At 42.3% G+C, this 18,272-nt stretch overlaps 1 protein-coding gene across 2 annotated transcripts; it reads left to right on the top strand.

The window, feature by feature from the left end:
• Window positions 1-4,985: 4,985 nt before the first annotated feature.
• EEF1AKMT1 (EEF1A lysine methyltransferase 1) lies at window positions 4,986-17,951 on the top strand. Of its 2 annotated transcripts, XM_059819870.1 has the most exons (5): window positions 4,986-4,996; window positions 12,315-12,468; window positions 13,406-13,488; window positions 14,139-14,419; window positions 15,907-17,951. In XM_059819870.1, exons 2-5 carry the CDS (start codon window positions 12,319-12,321, stop codon window positions 16,032-16,034), a joined length of 642 nt encoding a protein of 213 aa, XP_059675853.1. In that variant the 5' UTR covers window positions 4,986-4,996; window positions 12,315-12,318; the 3' UTR covers window positions 16,035-17,951. The 2 variants fall into 2 exon arrangements, with proteins under 2 accessions (XP_059675853.1, XP_009806524.2); XM_009808222.2 differs by lacking the exon at window positions 4,986-4,996 and having other exon boundaries at window positions 12,307-12,468.
• Window positions 17,952-18,272: the final 321 nt, after the last annotated feature.

Here is an 18,272-nt window from a genome sequence, read left to right as displayed (position 1 = left end):
ACTGATACATAACTCATTACTCGAACTCATTACTAGTTTTTCTCCCGTCTATATTTGAAAGTCGTGGAACAACTGTTCTCACCTTAACATCTCTCAGATGTTACCAGATTTGATTTTTCTGACACTGTTGCCTTTGCAAGTTAAAGTAATGCAGAGCTTTGGGTGTGATGTACTTCCCTTTTCTTCCCCTCTGTGTCTGGCCTACTGTTCATGGTTGCGAAGGCGTATCTGTTTGATTTGCTTTAACTTAATGGTTTGGATGATGCAGTTTGGGTTTGTGGCATATTCAAACTGCTTCCAGTCTCTGTGTTTGGTGTTTACTGAATGAAAGTAATCCCTAGACTCCCAACACAAGTATTGATTTGAAAGCCTCATTCATAACTTGGTTTAGTAAGTGGTCAGGACATCCACTTTAATTTTAGAACTGCACCGATACTTCTAATGGTCTTCTGTTCATTCAAATAATTGTTGTAACTCAGAAAAAAACCCAAAGCCAAAACCCCACCACTATGGAGCATTTAGGAAGACTGCTGATGTCCTCACACAATATCAACACTACTTTGGGGAAGGTTTAACATTCTTCTGCCACTTTAAGGAGAGGCTGTTCTTCTGAAGTACTTCTTGCCTGCTTTTAGGCTGTTAATGCACTTTCATGATTTCTTAACAAACTACTGTTAAAAATGTACTGTAACACGGATTTTTATAAGCGCACATGTATTTAAACAATTCACTCAGCCTCAGGAAAGCTGGAAAAATAGGATACCTGTTTTGTATCGTGGTTAAAATGTTTGTTACCTACATCCCTTAAGATGGCCAGATAATGTCTAGATCCTGTGAGTGTAACTATTTAAGATACCAGTATAGTCCATAAAATGACAGTGTAATTTTACTCTAGGGACTGAGAAAATGGTTTCCTTCTCTTATTTTTGTTAGAGGTATATATAGTCTGAATTGGACTTTCAAAAGCAAAGAACAGTGATAAACCCTGTTTATCGTTCAGGAAAAAAAATGTTTTCTTAACACTAGCTTATTCCTATTTCCTTCCTCCTCCTTAAAAAGTGTGTGTGAAATAAGTGTAGAGGTATGTGTAGGAAAAACTGTAAAATCTGCTGCTGTACATAATGTTTGCTACTTGACTGAATTTTCTGTTCCACTTTAATTTTACTGGTTTTGCTAAATATATTTTATATATTTTCCTTCCTGCTTCTTGTGATGGCAGAGTGATTACATCGGGGGCGGGGGGGCAGGGATACAAGCAAAAACAACCATGAGAAGGCTCTAACCAGAAAATTCCATGAAGTTTGTATGTTAGCACGTATCTCAGGGCATTTTTTGAGAGAATAGCATAAATCAGTGGCAATATGGCATAGTAAAATCAATGGGGATATTAAAATGTACAAAGGTATATAGATACTGGTAATCCTGTTGCAGTTTTGTTGTTTGGTTTTTTTTTTTAAATTACTTCTAAAATCCATTTAAAATGTCAACACCACTAGATGGTATTAAGTGACTAGTAGTCACTTCAGTAGAGCATTTTTCAATCCGAAGTCTGTAGCCATTTTTGTGGTCCCCGAATTACTTCCAAGGGGTCCATAAAGCTTGGCTAAATAGAAAGAAGTCACTGTGATCACGTTTCTAAGATGATTTGCATCGCCAATAGAGAAACAGTTGGGAGTCCATAAACTGTTTGATGATGAAAACTTACTACTGTACTTGAATTCAGAGAGTGACTGCAAGCTTTTAAAAGGCTGACTGATAATCTGTCCTACTGCGTGACCCAAGGTCTCAGGAAGCTGTGATGCACCTGGCCCACAGAGGTACCCCACAGGGCTCTAGTGCACGTTCTATCCTGCATCTGTAGGAGAACAGCTCGGTCTTGAAAGAAGTAGTTCGGTAAGCCCTCTTACAAAGATGAGATGTTGCAGGTTGTTCTGCAAGTAGAGTATTTCCACTTCTAGTATTTTCTGTCTTCAAAAGTAGGATTTTGTGGATGTTAACTAGAAGTAGTCCTTGTATGGTTGTAAAGCATTGCATGCTTGGCTGCCTTCCAAATGAAATGTGCAGTTGGTTTGCCAGTCTTAAAAATGTCGAGACTTTTGGGGGGGAAGCTATTAAGAATTTTTTTAGACATAACAGCAACAGCAGAGATTCTACAATTGGAATTTAATAATCTATTTTCATATTAGTTAAAACTGATTATACTTTTTTATATGGCTATGGTTTGTGCTACAGCAAGAGGACTCAAAAGTATAGACTTTCTCATTAGTAAAGAAAAAATACAATAGACTATAAAATAAAAACAAACCTCAAAACACAAAAGCCTTACAAGTAATAAGTTGCTATTACCAGGATAGAACTGGTTTTTTAAAAACTCTGCTTCATGCTCTGTTCCTGATCTGGTCCGACATAAGAGTACTAGCAAATACATTAGTAAAGTAGCAGTAGTCCATGCCGTCAGGTTCAAGACGCCAGTGTCACTGCTGTGTGACAGGGGTCTGTTGGTGAAAGGATAGGGGAGATAGCTTACCTAGAAATACCTTTTTGCAAAAAATATTAGGAAACAATAAAACCTTGTAATTAATAATAAATTTCTTGCAGGGTGCACTTTACAGGTGTTCCCGTATTTGCGGTTCGTTTGTCCTCGCATCCCAAAGAAGTTGTATTGCAAGATGTAACTTGTTTTCCTTTCTACAGGGTCACTCCAGCTCCACCTGAGCTTTCCTTCTAGAACAGTAACGTGGATTCAAGCAAGGTTTTGAGCTGTCTGTTTGCTGCCAAGTAGTATCTGATATAACCTAAATTTCGCCCTGCCAGCCCCCCCACAGCCACATGCCCTTACATGATGTCACCTTCCTGGTGAGGAGGAATTGCTCGTCACATGGGGGACTGTTGCTCTGGGAAATCTGGACTGAGAGTATGTGTCTGCCCAGTCTCCTCTATACTTTCATTGTCAGCCCTGTGTGGAATATTTTTCACATAAAATGCTCTAGAAACATGTATGAAATAGGAAAATTACTTAAGTGTCACTTCTTTGTAGAATCTAAACCCGATTTCTTACTGCATTCAGTAATATTGTGCAGGTGTCAGATAACTGTCACTTTGCAGCAATGCAGGGAAAAGGGGTATTTTTGTTTGTTTTAAATTACAGCAGTGGTGGTCACATGAATGGATACGGGTGCACTCCATGTAGGACAGTCTTCTATGCTGGGATGAAGTCCTTTTTTGGCAAGACCTTTCAAAGAAGCCAGAGGGGGTAATGCACTGAATGCTAGATCCAGACTGCTTGGAATTCATTTAAGACCAAATGGAAAAGCCCAGAGTTCTCTACTGTCTTGCATAACCTTGTTTCTAAATGAAAGAGAATGAGGTAAAAAGTATGGGGATCTGAAGGAAAAATCCGCCTATCCCCACATCCTGCTTTGGCAAGAAAATTTTATTTTCTGCTGCCTACATAAGCTGTGCTGCAAAAATATTTTATCAGAATTTAGTGCTTCTGTCTTCCAAGGAAATAATTCTGCTCTGCTTTTAGGCGCCCAGTGCTGAGTCCAAGACTTTCCATTCAGCCCCAGAAGAGTGTTGCAGCAGGTAAAGATTCAACAGGTTGTAGGTAAAACAGCAGTTTCTTATGCAACTCATTGCTGACAGGAACATCTAGCTCTGGAGAATGTGAGGAGAGTCTGCTGTGGTGTTAATTATAAATAGTCTGACAGGCTGCCTTCTATGTGTTGGCTTATAGGCGAGTCACTGAACCATAGAAAGACAATGTTATGAAAATGCTTTTTACAAATTATCAGGGCGAGACCAGGCTTTATAAGAAGGAATAAAAAAACCCAGTGGTGCGGAAGTTCTTAAGTTTTTGTTTTGGGGCAATATGAGACGACAAGAAGTGCCAGACAAGTGCCTTGCGCACGGGGAGATGAGAAGTTTGTATGCCCAAAGGGAAAGACACAGTGAATTAATTGAAACAAAGAACATAGTTCAGAACTTGCTATCCTTTGAAACTGCCTAAGCAGCAGCTCGACTCCTGTCTGTATGCAAGAAATGGAGCTTGTTCCAACTTGATAGTGTTGAATTCCAATTGAGAGACTGGACAGGAGGGCCAGATCATGAAAAAGAGTGTGGGGAGCTAGGCTGCTGTTGAAGTCAAAGCTCATGGCTTTTGAACACTTAGCATCTAACTGGAGATACATCCATCATTTCCAAGTCTAACATGACTGGCTACCTATGGATGTCTACCGTGAGGTACAGCCTATCTAAAATGTCTGTATCCGCGGAAATAAATACTTCACACCACTTTCCCCTGGGCCTGACCCCGCAGAAAGAGGGGGACGAAGGGCGGGCGAAGCTGCCGAGAACCGGCAGCAGCAGCGCTCCGGGCTGCGAGGAACCTGCGCCGGGGCGGTTCACGGCCACGGCTCTCTGCGCGGGTCCTGTCTTTTTCTGAAGCTCGTATTTAAGCTGGAAACGGCTCTGCAGGTCGCTTTCAAGCCACCCGAACCACCGCAGTGGTGAAGGCAGAGCGAAACCAAGGCTTCCGTCCGGGTGCCGGCGGAGCAGCGCCCCGGCAGCCCCCTCAGGCGGCTGCGCCGCGGGTCCGGCTCGCGCGACACGCGCGCGCCCGCGGACACCCGCCAGAGCGTGTACGTGGCTCGGCGGGGCGCGAGGGGCAGGGTGGGGGCACCGCGGCGGGGGCAGGCGGAGGCGCTGCGCAGGCCGCCGCCGGTATAGGCGCAGGGCACCACCCCGGCCCGGGCGCCCTGCCAACGGGGACGGGCGGCGGCAGCGGGAGCGGGGGCAGCGCCTGGCCCCACCCCGCCCGCGGCCGTGGCTCCGTGGCGGCCGTTGCAGCCAATGGGAGAGCGGCCGCTGGGATCGCCGCCCTGCCGAACTCCCCGGCAGGGGGCGCGCGGCACCGCTGCGCGCGGCGCTGGGGCGGGGCGGGGCGGGGCGGGGCGGGGCGAGGGAGGTCCGCGTGCGCGGGGGGATCTGGCGGCCGGTGAGTGGCGAGAGGAGGCGGGCTGGGTGTGGGTGTGGGTCTGGGGAGCGGTGCAGCCGGGCAGGCCGCGCGCCCGCCCGCCCGCCCGCCTCTCCTCCCCCTGAGGGCGGCCGGCACTCCCGTCTCCGAGGGCGGCGGCGCCGGGGCCTGCTCGGCCCCCGGCCCGGGTCTCCCGCAGCGGAGAGGCCGCGGCGGGTGCGCGCGAGTGTCGTTTGCGGGCCGCGGGGCCCCTCCCAGCGGGGTGGCCTGTAGTGCCCCGGGGCTGGGGGAGGCGCAGGGCTGTCGCGGCCCCTGCGGCCGGGACGCGCCGCTGCCAGCTCGGAAGGGGCTGCGGAGGCGGGGGGCGGGCGCGGCAGCCGCGGCGGCGTTGGGTCGGCGCGGAGCGTGCCGGCGGCCGGCTGCTCTCTGCTCCCCGCCGCTCGGGGTAGACGGCGGCTGAGGAGAGGGCTGGAGGGCGGCGGTGGGCTCGCCCCTCGCTCCGGGAGAGGCGCGGGGGCTGCGCACTTGCAGCAGTGGGCGCTCAAAGCAATTAAATACAAGAGGGTGCGCGAAAAAGGGGCTTTCTTCAGAAACCCTCAAGTGTTTCGTCATTCACATGGAGGAGGATAACAGCGGTTCTGAGCCCAGCCTACTCTCCCTCTCTGACGGTTCTTACTAAAAAGGTCGAGAACTGGGCTAGAATACATCATGCTTTACTTCTCCGTCAAGTAGCCACCTGGCCTCCAGACCTTCCCTTTTGAATCCAATGCAGTTTCTATGTATTTAGTAATCCTCTTGAGAGTTTCTCTTCTATAAACTTTTCCGTGTCACTTTGAAGCACTGTGAAATTTCGTCACTGGTGGGGATTCTGTAGCTGAGCAACACCTTGTGTCAAGAACCAGCTCCTTCCGATTTATTTTTTTTTTTTTGAACCAGGCTCTTGCAGCTCACACTTGTTGTCTTCTGGTTCTTGCCTTGGAAAACAGTCAATCTCTGCCCATGCTGTTCATGCCACTCGTGATTACAGGCTCTGTCATAGCCCTTCTCAGTTACTTCCTTACACTCATTCCCCTAGAAAAGCTATTCTAGTCTTTGGATATCTCACTACCCTTCTTGAACCTTTTCTAGTTTCAGTATTTTCTCTGCTTTTTGTTGAGATGAAGGGACCAGAACTGCTGTTTAGTTTTGTTCTTTGAGCTCTTGGCAGATCCTTTTAAAACTCTTCGTAAATTCTACTTAATCGTGTTCTCATTCCCACTCAGGCAGGAGACTTTGGGATTATGATATGTCGTTCTCCAAAAACATCATATCAGTGTTTGGTGGCAGCCAGAATAACACCTCAAATGTTAGAATTTTTTAGGAAAAGAAATAGACTGTAACAGAAAACATCAGAAAACAACAGCATAAATATGTGATCACCCATCTCTTAGATACTGTGTAGAGTTCTAGTCTCTTCATCTGAAAAAAGGGTATATTAGAAGCGTTTAACAAGGATGAGCAAATGCATGGAAAGACTTTTGTCAAGCCGTCAATGGAGTGGGTTAAGACCCTTCAGGCTAGAAAAGAGCCAACCTGCAGAGTGAGGGAAGGGGGATGACTTACAGGTGTCTGTGAAATGGCGTGGAGTGGTGTGGAGAGAGTGTACGAGGGCTCTACCATTTGCTTTTTCTTCCGATACACGAAGTATTTGCATCACGTGAAGCTAGTAGCCTTGTTCACAGCAAGAAGAGGTAGTTATTCATAAAATAAAACTTCCTACCAGCCAACATTAGAGATTAAAAAACTTTCTCTGAATTTAAGGGATAGTGGAAAAGCATCTCTAAGAGAACTGCATTCACAAAATAAATCACTTCAGATGCAGAAACAAGCCCCTTAGTGGAAAATGGTTAAAGTCTGGGAGAGTATAGAGTGGGCAGGTATCACATATACTTGCCTTATCTCGCTCCTTCTGAGACAGCTGCTTTTGGCTGCCTTCAGGATGGAAGAATGACCAGTGTCAACCCTTCAGGATAGAAGAATGACCAGTATCAACCCTTGATCTGAACTAGTACAGCTTTCCTCTTGAACCGTTTGCCATGGACATTAACAAAAAGTTATCCAGACTCAATCCTGAAATAAATGGAGCTGTTCTCAGATCCGTGGCAGGTGAGCTGCTCCTGGTCCACAAATCCTGCCTTGTCCCTCTTTGCCTATTCCACAAAACCATCAGTACCTAAGAAAACTACTTCAGGTTTGTGGGCGGGTCTGTCAGTTCTGCTTTTCTGACATCCTCCGGCTTGGCTATCCTGCTCAGAGGCCGTTCTTTTCATGGCACCTGGGCCCCAAAAGCTTGAGTTTTTGAATTTTTTCCAGTTGACTGCAGGGGAACAAGCTGGCTGCCTGTGCTTGAGGATGACCTCTCAGATGTTTGAGAAGTTTTGATTTGTATTAGAAGACTCTACAAAACAGATGTAGGTATGGCTTAGCATTTCTCCATTCCTTCTGGCTAGACCATGCTAGCTAGCAGGAGGGTTTTTTTGTCTAAATTACTTTAGACTGGTGTATTTCATACACTTTGTCCTGTCAGTCATTCCTGTGAAAGTGCATTTGGCAGTACTCCCAGTATCTTGTCAAATCATTGACAATCAACCCTTGTTATGCTTTAAAGATCTGAAAAATTGTTTCCAGTAGGAGATATCCTTTCTCTGCCTGGGCTTTTACTATGGTTGGGACAGACTCCCTTAGCTCCTCTTTGTGGGTTAGGTTGGCCACCCCTCTGATTGTTGTCTGTGGACGTAGGATATGGATCCCTGTACGCATTACAGAACTGAAGCTTGAGCAGAGCGCAGTACCTCCCTGGTTTTAAGGTAGTAGGGCATGTGTCCAGCCTTAGAGTAACTTTTCAGCCCATCTGACTGGGACTTGTTCACCTCCAGGCAGGTGATTGCAGCCCCTTCCAGGTGATTTTCATTACGGTTGCACACCATTGTCCAGCTTTTCTTGATATGTGTTGCAAACACTATAGATGATGAGCTGTTTGTCTCAAATACTGACTTGGGTGGCTTGGGAAAAATACCGACAAACTATATTTAGCTCCATTTCGTGCTATCTGTCTTTAGGTCCAAGTTACTCTAGAATAAAAGCTTTTCTGAAGTTGCATATGTGCTTTTTATATTCTTGGTAAAAGACCTGAGAGGCTAACACCATCCTCTTGCTCCCCCCGTCCCAGCAGTGAACAGGGTGGCTTTCCAGTTGTATTCCTACTCCTTGGCCTTTCAGTAGTCTTTCCTTTCCCCTTCAGCTAAGGGACATTTTATTACACTGAGGTGACATCTTTAGGGTACCATAAAACAATGAGCACTGGAAACTGGCAAAGCAGCAGTGTGTTCTCCTGCTTGTACGCTTACCAAATGGTATTTCTAAGTTACGTGGGCAGTTGGGGAAGCCTGACTTACAGACATGAGTTAGGTTGGCACTGTCTCTTTGGCAGAGAAGTGTTAGCCAGTCACCTTCGGTGCAGTCTCTTGGTAAAAGCTCTGAAGAAGCAGTTGTGTGCTTTACAATGAGAGTGGTTTTTTGAGGTGGCTTTGTAAAAACGGATCCCACCTCCTGCCTGCCTTCCCCCCCAGAAGAGGAGCTTCCTCTAGAGTAGTGTTGTGGATCTAGAAGGATCTGACCTCTGGAGCAAGCTACATTTTCAGTCTTTATGGGATGAGCAATGGTGCAAGGGCACATGGGGCACCTGCCTCAGCTGACCTGGGGACTGCAGGTTTCCAAACTTCTCTGGATAGGGGCACACGGTTACATTTGGGCGTAGAAGCTGCACTCTATTTCAAAGAGTACTGGTTTCCAGATGATCACAACTTCATAATTATGGGTGGACCAAATGTACAGGGGACCAAAGACTGTCAGAATTTTTGAGTGAGTTAATTTTTCCGTAGTGTTCCTTCTAACTTGGGGTTTATTTTTTTCTCCATTTTAGAATTTGGCTATATAAAATCAGAGTTTTCATCGATGACAGCTGGAAACTAATGTTAAATTGGTACAGTATTCTTGTGTAGACAAGGCCTTGGAGTCTCCTGTGCTACTGTTTTCACTTGGCATTATCCCTTTTCATTTATTTTTTGTTTTCTTTGAAGAGCTTTCACTCTGTAGTGATGACATTTACCTGAACAGTTCATCAGCTAGTAAGAGAGATTGAGCTGTGCAGAGGGGAAGGGACTAAGGAGTCTGCATGCACCTCCACCCCCTTCGTGCTACGTGCTGCACTGAGTGAGCTGTAGGCCATGTGGTGGTTGTAGTCACCTCACTGTTCCCATTTTATGGGTAGATCTGGCCCTTTAGAGGCCAGTAGCATTCAGATTTGCCATTTTACCCTATGAAAACAACCCTGCCTGTTCATGTTCCACTGTATCTGTGGGAGCTCACCCCCTTTTTTTCCTGCTTTCCTTTAGATGAACTTCGACTTCACCACGAGTCTTACTTTTCTGAACTCTGTATGCAGTGTTCTTGAGCTGTTCTTGGAGATCTGATTTCTTTATTGTTTTGCTTCTTAATCAGGTGCAAATGCAACACTTCTTAAGCTAGGAATTAATAGTAAAGATTTGCCATGTTGCTAGCTTTAAACCTTGTATTCCTATTAATACAAGGGTTTAATGTAGGTAATATGTCTGTATCAGCACGGTATGTGTTCTGAACGCTCTGAATCCCGGGGCATTCCTAAAATGCAACCCCGTCCCCCCATGGGGCTCTTGTGGAGAGTCTGTGCGAGGAGAGAGCGCAGGCTGCTTGGGGGGGGACCCAGGGCCTGGGGCAAGCGCGGGTGGGCCAGCTGCAGCCTCAGGCTTCAGGGGCCTTGAGAGTTAATAGCGTTTAAAGGTTCCCTGAGCGCCAGAGGCACTGTGGGTTTCTCTGCATCCTCCTGTCCTGCCCCAGAACTTTCAGGGTTGTTTCTGGACTTCAGAGCAGTGAACTTTCTGGGAGGGGTATAGGGGGGCTTTCAAACAGTAGAACGTTCTCCCTTGAAGCCAAAGGAATTTACAAGTCTTGTTCACATAAACTCACTTACTTTAATAGTTTTCTGATGTAGTTCTTGAACATGAAAATGTCTTCATGCTAGTGACCTAAGTCAGTATATGTAGACAATGTATGTATGTTCACAAAAATACCGTGAATTTTGAAGGTGTTATTAATAGATGTACGTAATATTTCTACCATATGTTCTGAGTTACCTCTCCTTGCAACCTCACAGTTAATTACTGCTTGGTTCCTAAGGCTTTAATTTACAAACTGAAAGGAAGAGTTAAAAAATCAGCTAAAAAAATATTTATAGAAAAAAGCTGTCTATGGCTGTATGCCTTTTTATCTACTGAAACAATGGGTAATGCTTCATCAGCAATTTCATCTGTGAGGGTTTCATTTCATGGCCATGGATTTAGTACTTGCAAATGCCTATATGGGCTCACTGAACATAAAATAAAAATTTCAACTTTTGATTGAAGAACTGCAAGTTTGCATCTGTTTCGGTTTCTTAGTGTCAAAGCATAGATGTGTCCTTGCCTAGGGGATAATGGCAAGCCAGATTACTACATGTACGATGCACTTACTTAATAATAAAGTAAGTTGTGAGATGAGGAGTGATTTTAAACTTCTAACATCTGTCCTAATAAAAAAAGTTCTTGTATAGGGCCTAAAATGGATCGTAGCATTGCGTATTGTTAAGAGCACTGTTGCTAGAAACTCTGTTATCTGTGTGAACTTGTGGTCATTTTTATAGTAAATACTTTAAATAATACATAATTTAATAATATAAATAATTTTAAAGCATTTATGTTTTAGTCAACAAAAAAGTAGGGAAAAAATTAGCTATTTTGGTTGTACTAGGTAGCTTGATTCCAGAATTCTCGTGCGTGAAGCTAATGGCATAGGTGGGTCTTTAGGCTCTGAACAGTTCACTGTTTGGCCAACCTGTCCTGAGAAGCCAGCAAGTCAATAAATGATACTCTGGAAGAGCCAAGTGCTTTACTCTTATCACCTGTAGGTGCGTACCGTGTCAGTGGAATGGCAGAGTAATTATTCTAGTGAATACTGATGAGTGACCTCGCAGTGGCAAGTTAATGGTACCATTTTTCCAGCAAGCAGGGAGAAGCTGTGTTTTAGGAAGTGTCTTGAAAGCTCTGCTAGGGTGAGCAGCATGGAGGGAAGGGTAGAAGGGGAGGAGACCGCAAATTCTGGAGTTCTCGTTGTAGTGCAGGGACTGGGGAGAAGACAGACCGTGAGCAGCTGTACTTCAAATTATACTTAACTTTTGAAGTTGCACACAGTTCAGATGGCACGCGGTTCTCGGTGACTTCTGCAGAAAGGCAGGCGTGCGCCCATTTCCAAGTTCTGTTAATGTCATCGCTCGTCTGCGAGTTCTTAGATGCAGAGAAAATGGGTTTCCTGAGAGAAGGGTCTTTTTCAGTGTTCTCCAGTACTTTTGACATGCTGGGTTCCCGTTTTCGTCCCCCTCGTTCCACGAGGTGGCACACTGTCTCTTCTGGGAAGGACACGGATGCTTCAGCTTTCCCTCTGGGCAGATGCTGCTTAGCTGCCGGGGGTGAGCAGGGTGCAGCGATACTCTGCACCGTAACCTAGTTCCAGAGTTTTCTGAAAATGGCTGTACTTTTCCGTTAGTGTATACCGTGTCTTTTTGATACAAGTTATGTCCATGTTCTTACGCACAAAATACACAAATTTTCGGTCGAGTAGCGTTACCTTAGAAAAACATCTTGAGCTTCTTGCCTGCTTTTGTTTGTAGAAAGTTTCTGCCATTCAGAGGAATCTTTTTATGGCATGGAAGTTAAAGCCAGGTGATGCTGATCCTAGAATGCTGGTTCACTTCATTTTGAGTCAGAATTGTGTGACTTTTGAACATGGGAAGGAATGACCAGTAGCTGTCATTATTTCTAGGAGGGAAGGGAATAATTTCTATAGGATTTGCCAAATCCACTAAAGGGTTATTTTTCTGTAAGCCGATACAAAAAAGGTGTACAGAATCAGGAAATCAAGAACTGTAATGACAACTTCCCTGTAAGAATACAAGCCAAATTGTGTTGTATAGAAAGGGAACAGTGTTGCTACTGTTCCTGAATTCTCTCTGGAGACATGTTATTTCCAATCTGCCTCTCACTGGTTTAAGAGCTCCTAAGTAGAGGGAATATGTTTTCTCTTGTTAGGAGGTTTTCCTAGTTAGCTGTTAGACTAGGTCTGCATTGTTGGTGGACGTTAGTTTACCTCAGGAGACTATGCCGTTATTAAAAGCATTCACCATTGAAAGGGGTTAATTTAATTAAATTTTTTTTCTCTGGTTGATGTCTAGAAAAATGGATGATGATGATGATGACATTCCCCAGCTTTCATCCCATACGTTGGCTGCCCTCCAGGAGTTCTATTTGGAACAGCAGCAGAGAGAGGGCATGAAGACCTCCCAAGGGTTTAATCAATATTCCATTGGCTCAATAGAAGAAGACTGGGTAAGAAACTATGAACTTCAGTGAATGAAGCACAGTTAGAGAAATAGCCTTTACTGAGTTTCTTTTGTGGATGGATAATGCAATGAAATTAAAAAGGGGAATGCTCAAGATGTTCCTTGAGTAGCGAAGTTAAACTATTCATGCACAGTAACACTGGAGGGATATTTGCTTTAATATTAAATCTGCATATAGTTGTCTGTTGTACATGTGCGTGGGGGGTACAAACTGAAACTACATGGAGAGGGAATAAAGCTGCCAACAGAAGCATCTATCCCTTCTGGAAATTTTAAATCCAGCCTGCCATGTGAAGGTAGTAAAGATTCTTCCCTCAGTTGGAGACAAACTTAGCATAACAAGATCAAGTGATCTTTCCTTTCACATCATATTTCTTTCTGTGTTTTATTTCTTTGGTTTTGAGGATGGCTGCTTTGCTGCTTTTGTTTTCTTCTGACAGATTGATTTCTGATTTGTCTCTGGGCTGTTTTTTTTTTTTTTTTCTCTTCCTTTTTCTGATCTCTTCTGATGTAGTACTTTTATCCTTTATTTCCTTCTATACTGTATATATACTACTATAGATAACTTTTCAAGTTCCTTTTTCCTCTTCTGCTAAAGTAACGCAATTTAAGAGCACATAAATAAATATTGTGCATGTGCACATTGGGTTTGACATAACCTCGTCAGTGATTTTGCATTACTTGGTTTTCTTGATGCTGCAGTAAATGCTTCGGAAACACACAGTGTAAGCTACCTGCTGCGTGTCGCTGGATTACAGAATTAAAAAGTCTGTCAGGAAATTAGTTACCTTTCCAGCTTTACAGTTTGTGAACTGAGAAGTTGCTATGGATTTTGGTTTTCTTCAAATATGACTCACCACACCTAACTGTACACAGCACAGTCAGAAGATTTTATGTTTGTAATTGTGCGTTACCTTTCTCAGCAACTGAGCCAGTTTTGGTACAGCGATGAAACTGCATCATGCCTGGCTAATGAAGCTGTTGTGGCAGCCGGAAAAGGTGGCAGGTAGGTTTTAATAACTACATTGTAGATTTAACATGTCTTTTCTGTAAATATTTCATTTCTACTATGTAGACAGAGCATGCAGTTTAATTCATTACTCATTGTACTTCATCTTTGTTCAATTGAGATACTGCAGAAATGCTTTGCTGTTATTTATTTAATTAATAGTTCATACTGATCTTACCATTTAGCATTTCATTGAATGTTGTAGGCTCTGCCTTGTAAAAGTTTACTCCGAATCTTTTTATTTTTTGAGAAATACAAAGAGCTCCAGAGCATATTAATGACTTGTAATTCGTTTCTCTGTTTTCATACAATGTTTCTGTAGAACAGATGGAAGAATTTCGTTTTCTTCCTATTCCTGTAAGGAGTCATTTTTAATTTTAAGTTTTCTTTGCTGTTATGAAACAAGATTTTCTCTGTAGTTAAGCTTAAGGTCTTTGTGCAGCATGGAGGTTGAATAAGTAACGGCTTTCATACTTAAAACTTTGTCATTAAAGTAATTATTTGTTAGAATAGAGGAAGAATAGCTTACATTTTTGGGACTAATGTTTAAAATGTTTTCCCAAAGTAGCCCTGAGGACTGCTGTAGGGGATTTTTTGTTGTTGTTTGCCTTTTATATTCATATTCTAAGTTATTGTCTCTCTTTCAGGATAGCATGTGTTAGTGCACCGAGTGTGTACCAGAAACTGAAAGAACAGGATGGTAAACATTTTTCAGTGTGTATACTGGAGTACGACAGAAGGTTTTCTGTATATGGAGAAGAATTTATTTTCTATGATTACAACCACCCTTTGAACTTACCTGAAAATCTCCTGCCACACAGTTTTGACATCGTAATAGCAGATCCACCCTATCTGTCTGAGGAATGTCTTCAAAAAACTGCAGAGACCATCAAATACTTAACAAAAGGAAAGATTCTGCTTTGCACAGGTATAATTAATACAAATATTAGGTCACCATTAAGTATTTTTTTCTCTCTTTCAAAAGACAAACTTAAGTGAGAAAAATACTAACTCAATACTACTAATTTATCATCAATTCAAGGAGGAATATGTATCCTAAGCTTTTTTACTAGAATATTGCAGTTCAACCTTTATTTTAAACTGAAGGCATGTGTTTTTTAATAGTTGAAGTCAGTACTTTTTTCATATGGCATTATGAGTTTTACTAAATTTTTGAAGAATTGTAAGATCATCCTGCAAAGTTCTAGAAATATTTTTTTCTTGTAAAAGGGCCACTCTATAATTGCAGTGATTGAAATCTGGGTGTGACAAACATAGGTACAACTTATTGTTAATGTCTTATTCAATAACCTTACAACTTTGTGATTTTTTAAATGTGTCAGTAGCTGCAGGATTTCAGCTGCCACATACTACTTAGCATCTAAGGTGAGCTAAGTAGAAAGAATGACAAATAAGTTGGAATGGCCTTTGCTGAGTGAAGTGGGATGATTTTAGCTAAGTCTTGAAAAACAAAGTCAACTTTTTTTTTTTCATATTACCTGTCCTTACTGGTAAACGTAGAAATTGTAATGTGAATGAATGTATGAGGGGACTCTGCCACTGTGATTCAAGTAAGGAGATCTGAGGCACTGAAATACAGCAGGAGGAGTTAAAAGAGAGTGATAAGAGCAGTGAAACTGGATAACTTACCAACTGTACTTGCAGTTGGTACTTCTTTATGAAGATGCACTTGCCAGTTTAAGAAGCTATGAGTATCTATCTATCTATCTGCCTTAGTCATGGTGTTTCTTAAACTTACTACAAGATGTCTGAAGACATCCAGGAAACTTTTGCAAAAAACCAAAGGGCAAAAACTTCTATACATACAATTCAAGGAAATTCAACAGAGCAGGCAAAATAAAGAAAAATTAATATAGGGCCATAGAAAGCCTACTTCTTTGTTTAATTGCACATGGCAGTCATGTACAAGGATAGTTCTCAGATTTTTTTCCCTAAAATGGATAGGTGGTCCTTCAGTTTACAAAGTTTGAGAAATACTGCTCAAGGAAGTGATTTCTCAGTGTGTAGCTGTAAATATCGCACTGTGTTTTATTTAAGTGGAAGAGTATATGTAATTTGTTTGCATTTCCCATGGCTCCCTATCATGTAATTTCTTTGGCATGTGGCAAGAAGATTGAGTTCAAGTTTCTGTTTTCTCTATAAGGGGCACTGATCTTACCCTCTACCTATTTTTATGAAACTTTTTGGACATCCATTTCCTTGGGGTGTCTTCCATTATTTCAGATTTATTTTAAATTTCCCAATAGATTCAGTTGTTAAAGAGGGCTGACAGTGTAGCTGTTTTATAAAAAAAAAAGCAAGCTCTATATATGTGCATTTGGGAGGAGCTATTAAAAAAGCCCAAACATTCTGTTATCTTATTTTCTGATTGAATACTAATTATTTTTGCTGCAGGTGCAATCATGGAGGAACAGGCAGCAAAGCATCTTGGTGTGAAGATATGCAAGTTTATTCCAAAACACTCACGAAATTTGGCCAATGAATTTCGGTGTTACGTGAACTATGCTTCTGGACTGGACTGATTCTCATAAGAAGATCCACAACTTCTTTCAGTCAAGCTCCTTTCTGTTTTTTATCAGTGACTCCACATTTCTCAATGTTGAAATATTCAGCTCCAAGTACTGTTTTCTGGGCTAGCTTGAATCAACACAGTGTAATAGCCTCTCTCTTTTAAATGTGTAAGCATTTGCAGTTACTGTGTTTTGTATCTTACTTATTAGGTAAATGGGGACCAAGTAATGCAGGTGCTGGATAATGGGAACTTCTCTGAGTTTCATTCTAACTAGTAGTTTTTACCATTCAAGGACTCTTCAGTGACCTCTCTGAAGTGATTTTAGCTGGTTGGCTTGTAACAACACATAGGTGCTTGCCTCACAGACATCAGAATCATCATGGCATCAGAAATGATGACTTGGTAGCTAGTGGGTGGTTGAAAGAACATGAATAGTGGTCTTTCAATCTTGAGAGATGCGTACTTAGTGAAGGGATTGAGAGATGTTTGTTCTGAATGTGTCGTGTTTTCAGATTCATTATCCAGCAGGCTGATGTTTTTATACAGGATAACTAGAAGAGAAAATAGGTTTCCTTCTGGGAAGGCCTTTCCAGTTGCTTTTAATAATAATCAGAACTACTTACCGGTTGCCAAGTAAGATAAGATCTACTATCCACTGTTGTTGCCAGACTGGCTTTTTAAAAACTTGTGGTTATTATTTCACCTTTTCTCTAAAGCCTTGTCACAAACCCAGGCTTTCTTTTTGTAAAAGATAAGATCTATTTTGTCATCACTTATCAGCATATAAACTTGTGTATGTATATATGCTGTGCTAGAGAAAAAGGAATGTAAGTTGTTAAACATCTCTTTGCAGAAGTACAGTGCATTTATTTTGCGATGTTTATGTGTTAGTGCAACAGGAAGTCATGAGCTTTTAAAAAACCACACAACTAGTCTCTTTATTTACCAGTTAAGCTGATCTCCAGAGATGGTGTAAACCTGATGTCTCCTTGAAAAAAGCACAATAAGGATTTCCCCATTAGAGAGAGCTTTACTTTCATTAAGAATCCTACAGATTAGTCAGGCCAAATCACCTGGAATACAAAGTAATTACTAAATAAAAATGCAACACATCAGCCAGTCCTTGCATTAGTGCTTCAGACTGTGCTCATGGGTTCTCACTTTGAGTTACTCTTCCTGTCAGTTATGAGATGCACCTGTAATAATGTGACCCATACACGTTAGTCCTTTAAATCTTAATGGATCTGATTAAATACAGTGCCTGCTTTTTAGTAGATTTCAATATCAAGCTAAAGATGATTTACAGGTGTGTCAAATTTGTAGTTACAAGAACAGTCCTTTTTTTTCCACTTGCCCAGTTTTATCTTTGCCTCCTGTTCCACAGACAGTAGCAGAGCCATAGAATAGAGGTGTCTTAGAAATCGTTGAATCTTACAAGGCCACTGAGGTATAACGTATTGATAAACTCCCGCTGTTTCTAATAGACAAATGTTAAATTTTATATACAATGTTTGGGCTATATTTCAATTTCAAACAGATGATACATTAGAAAAGCTTTGCTTTGTGATAGTAGAGATTTTTGGTGACTGGGAATTTTTAAACCAGTTTTGACTAACCTTTTGCCTACACTATTAATGTATTTTTGGGTGAAAGCTGGTTCATAAATGCCAAGGAACTCAACAGTTTTATCAGCTATAAATACACTATGCAAAACTTGTTTTATGTGCCATATTTATATATTGGGATTGTGTAAAAGGCTAACAGAAATGCTGCATCCACAAAATGAAGGAATTTATTTTGTGGTGGGGATAAACCTAATTAAGCTTGTGAGGCAAGACTTCTGATAAGGTAGAGACGATACTCATGTTTCTGTGTATTTCGGCTGTTTGGATGCAGATTTTCCCATCTGGTGGAGTAAACAAATGAGCAGGAGTAACGTCGATGGAATACAATCCTCTCTCAGTGCTCAGAGAATCGTGTTTCCTGAGCTGGACCCAACACTGGTTCATAAATACCCATCCAAGCCACTTCTCCATTTTCCAAGAGATCTGTTCACTTTCTAAGGCTTCTCCCTCCTCAGATTTTATGTCTGCTGCTTTCTCCCCCCATATAGCATTCCTGAATTTCATTATACCAGTTTTCTTTCTCTTTCACGCACCTTGGTTTCTATCAGACTGGTAATAGGTATTGTTAAAACGAAAGTGCAGCAGAGGAAGAGCTCGCAGGGGGAATGGAGACCGGGCTCTTC

The sequence above is a fragment of the Gavia stellata genome, chromosome 1 (genome assembly GCF_030936135.1).
Source record: "Gavia stellata isolate bGavSte3 chromosome 1, bGavSte3.hap2, whole genome shotgun sequence".
Taxonomy (NCBI): domain Eukaryota; kingdom Metazoa; phylum Chordata; class Aves; order Gaviiformes; family Gaviidae; genus Gavia; species Gavia stellata.
This window is presented reverse-complemented; position numbering and strand designations above follow the sequence as displayed.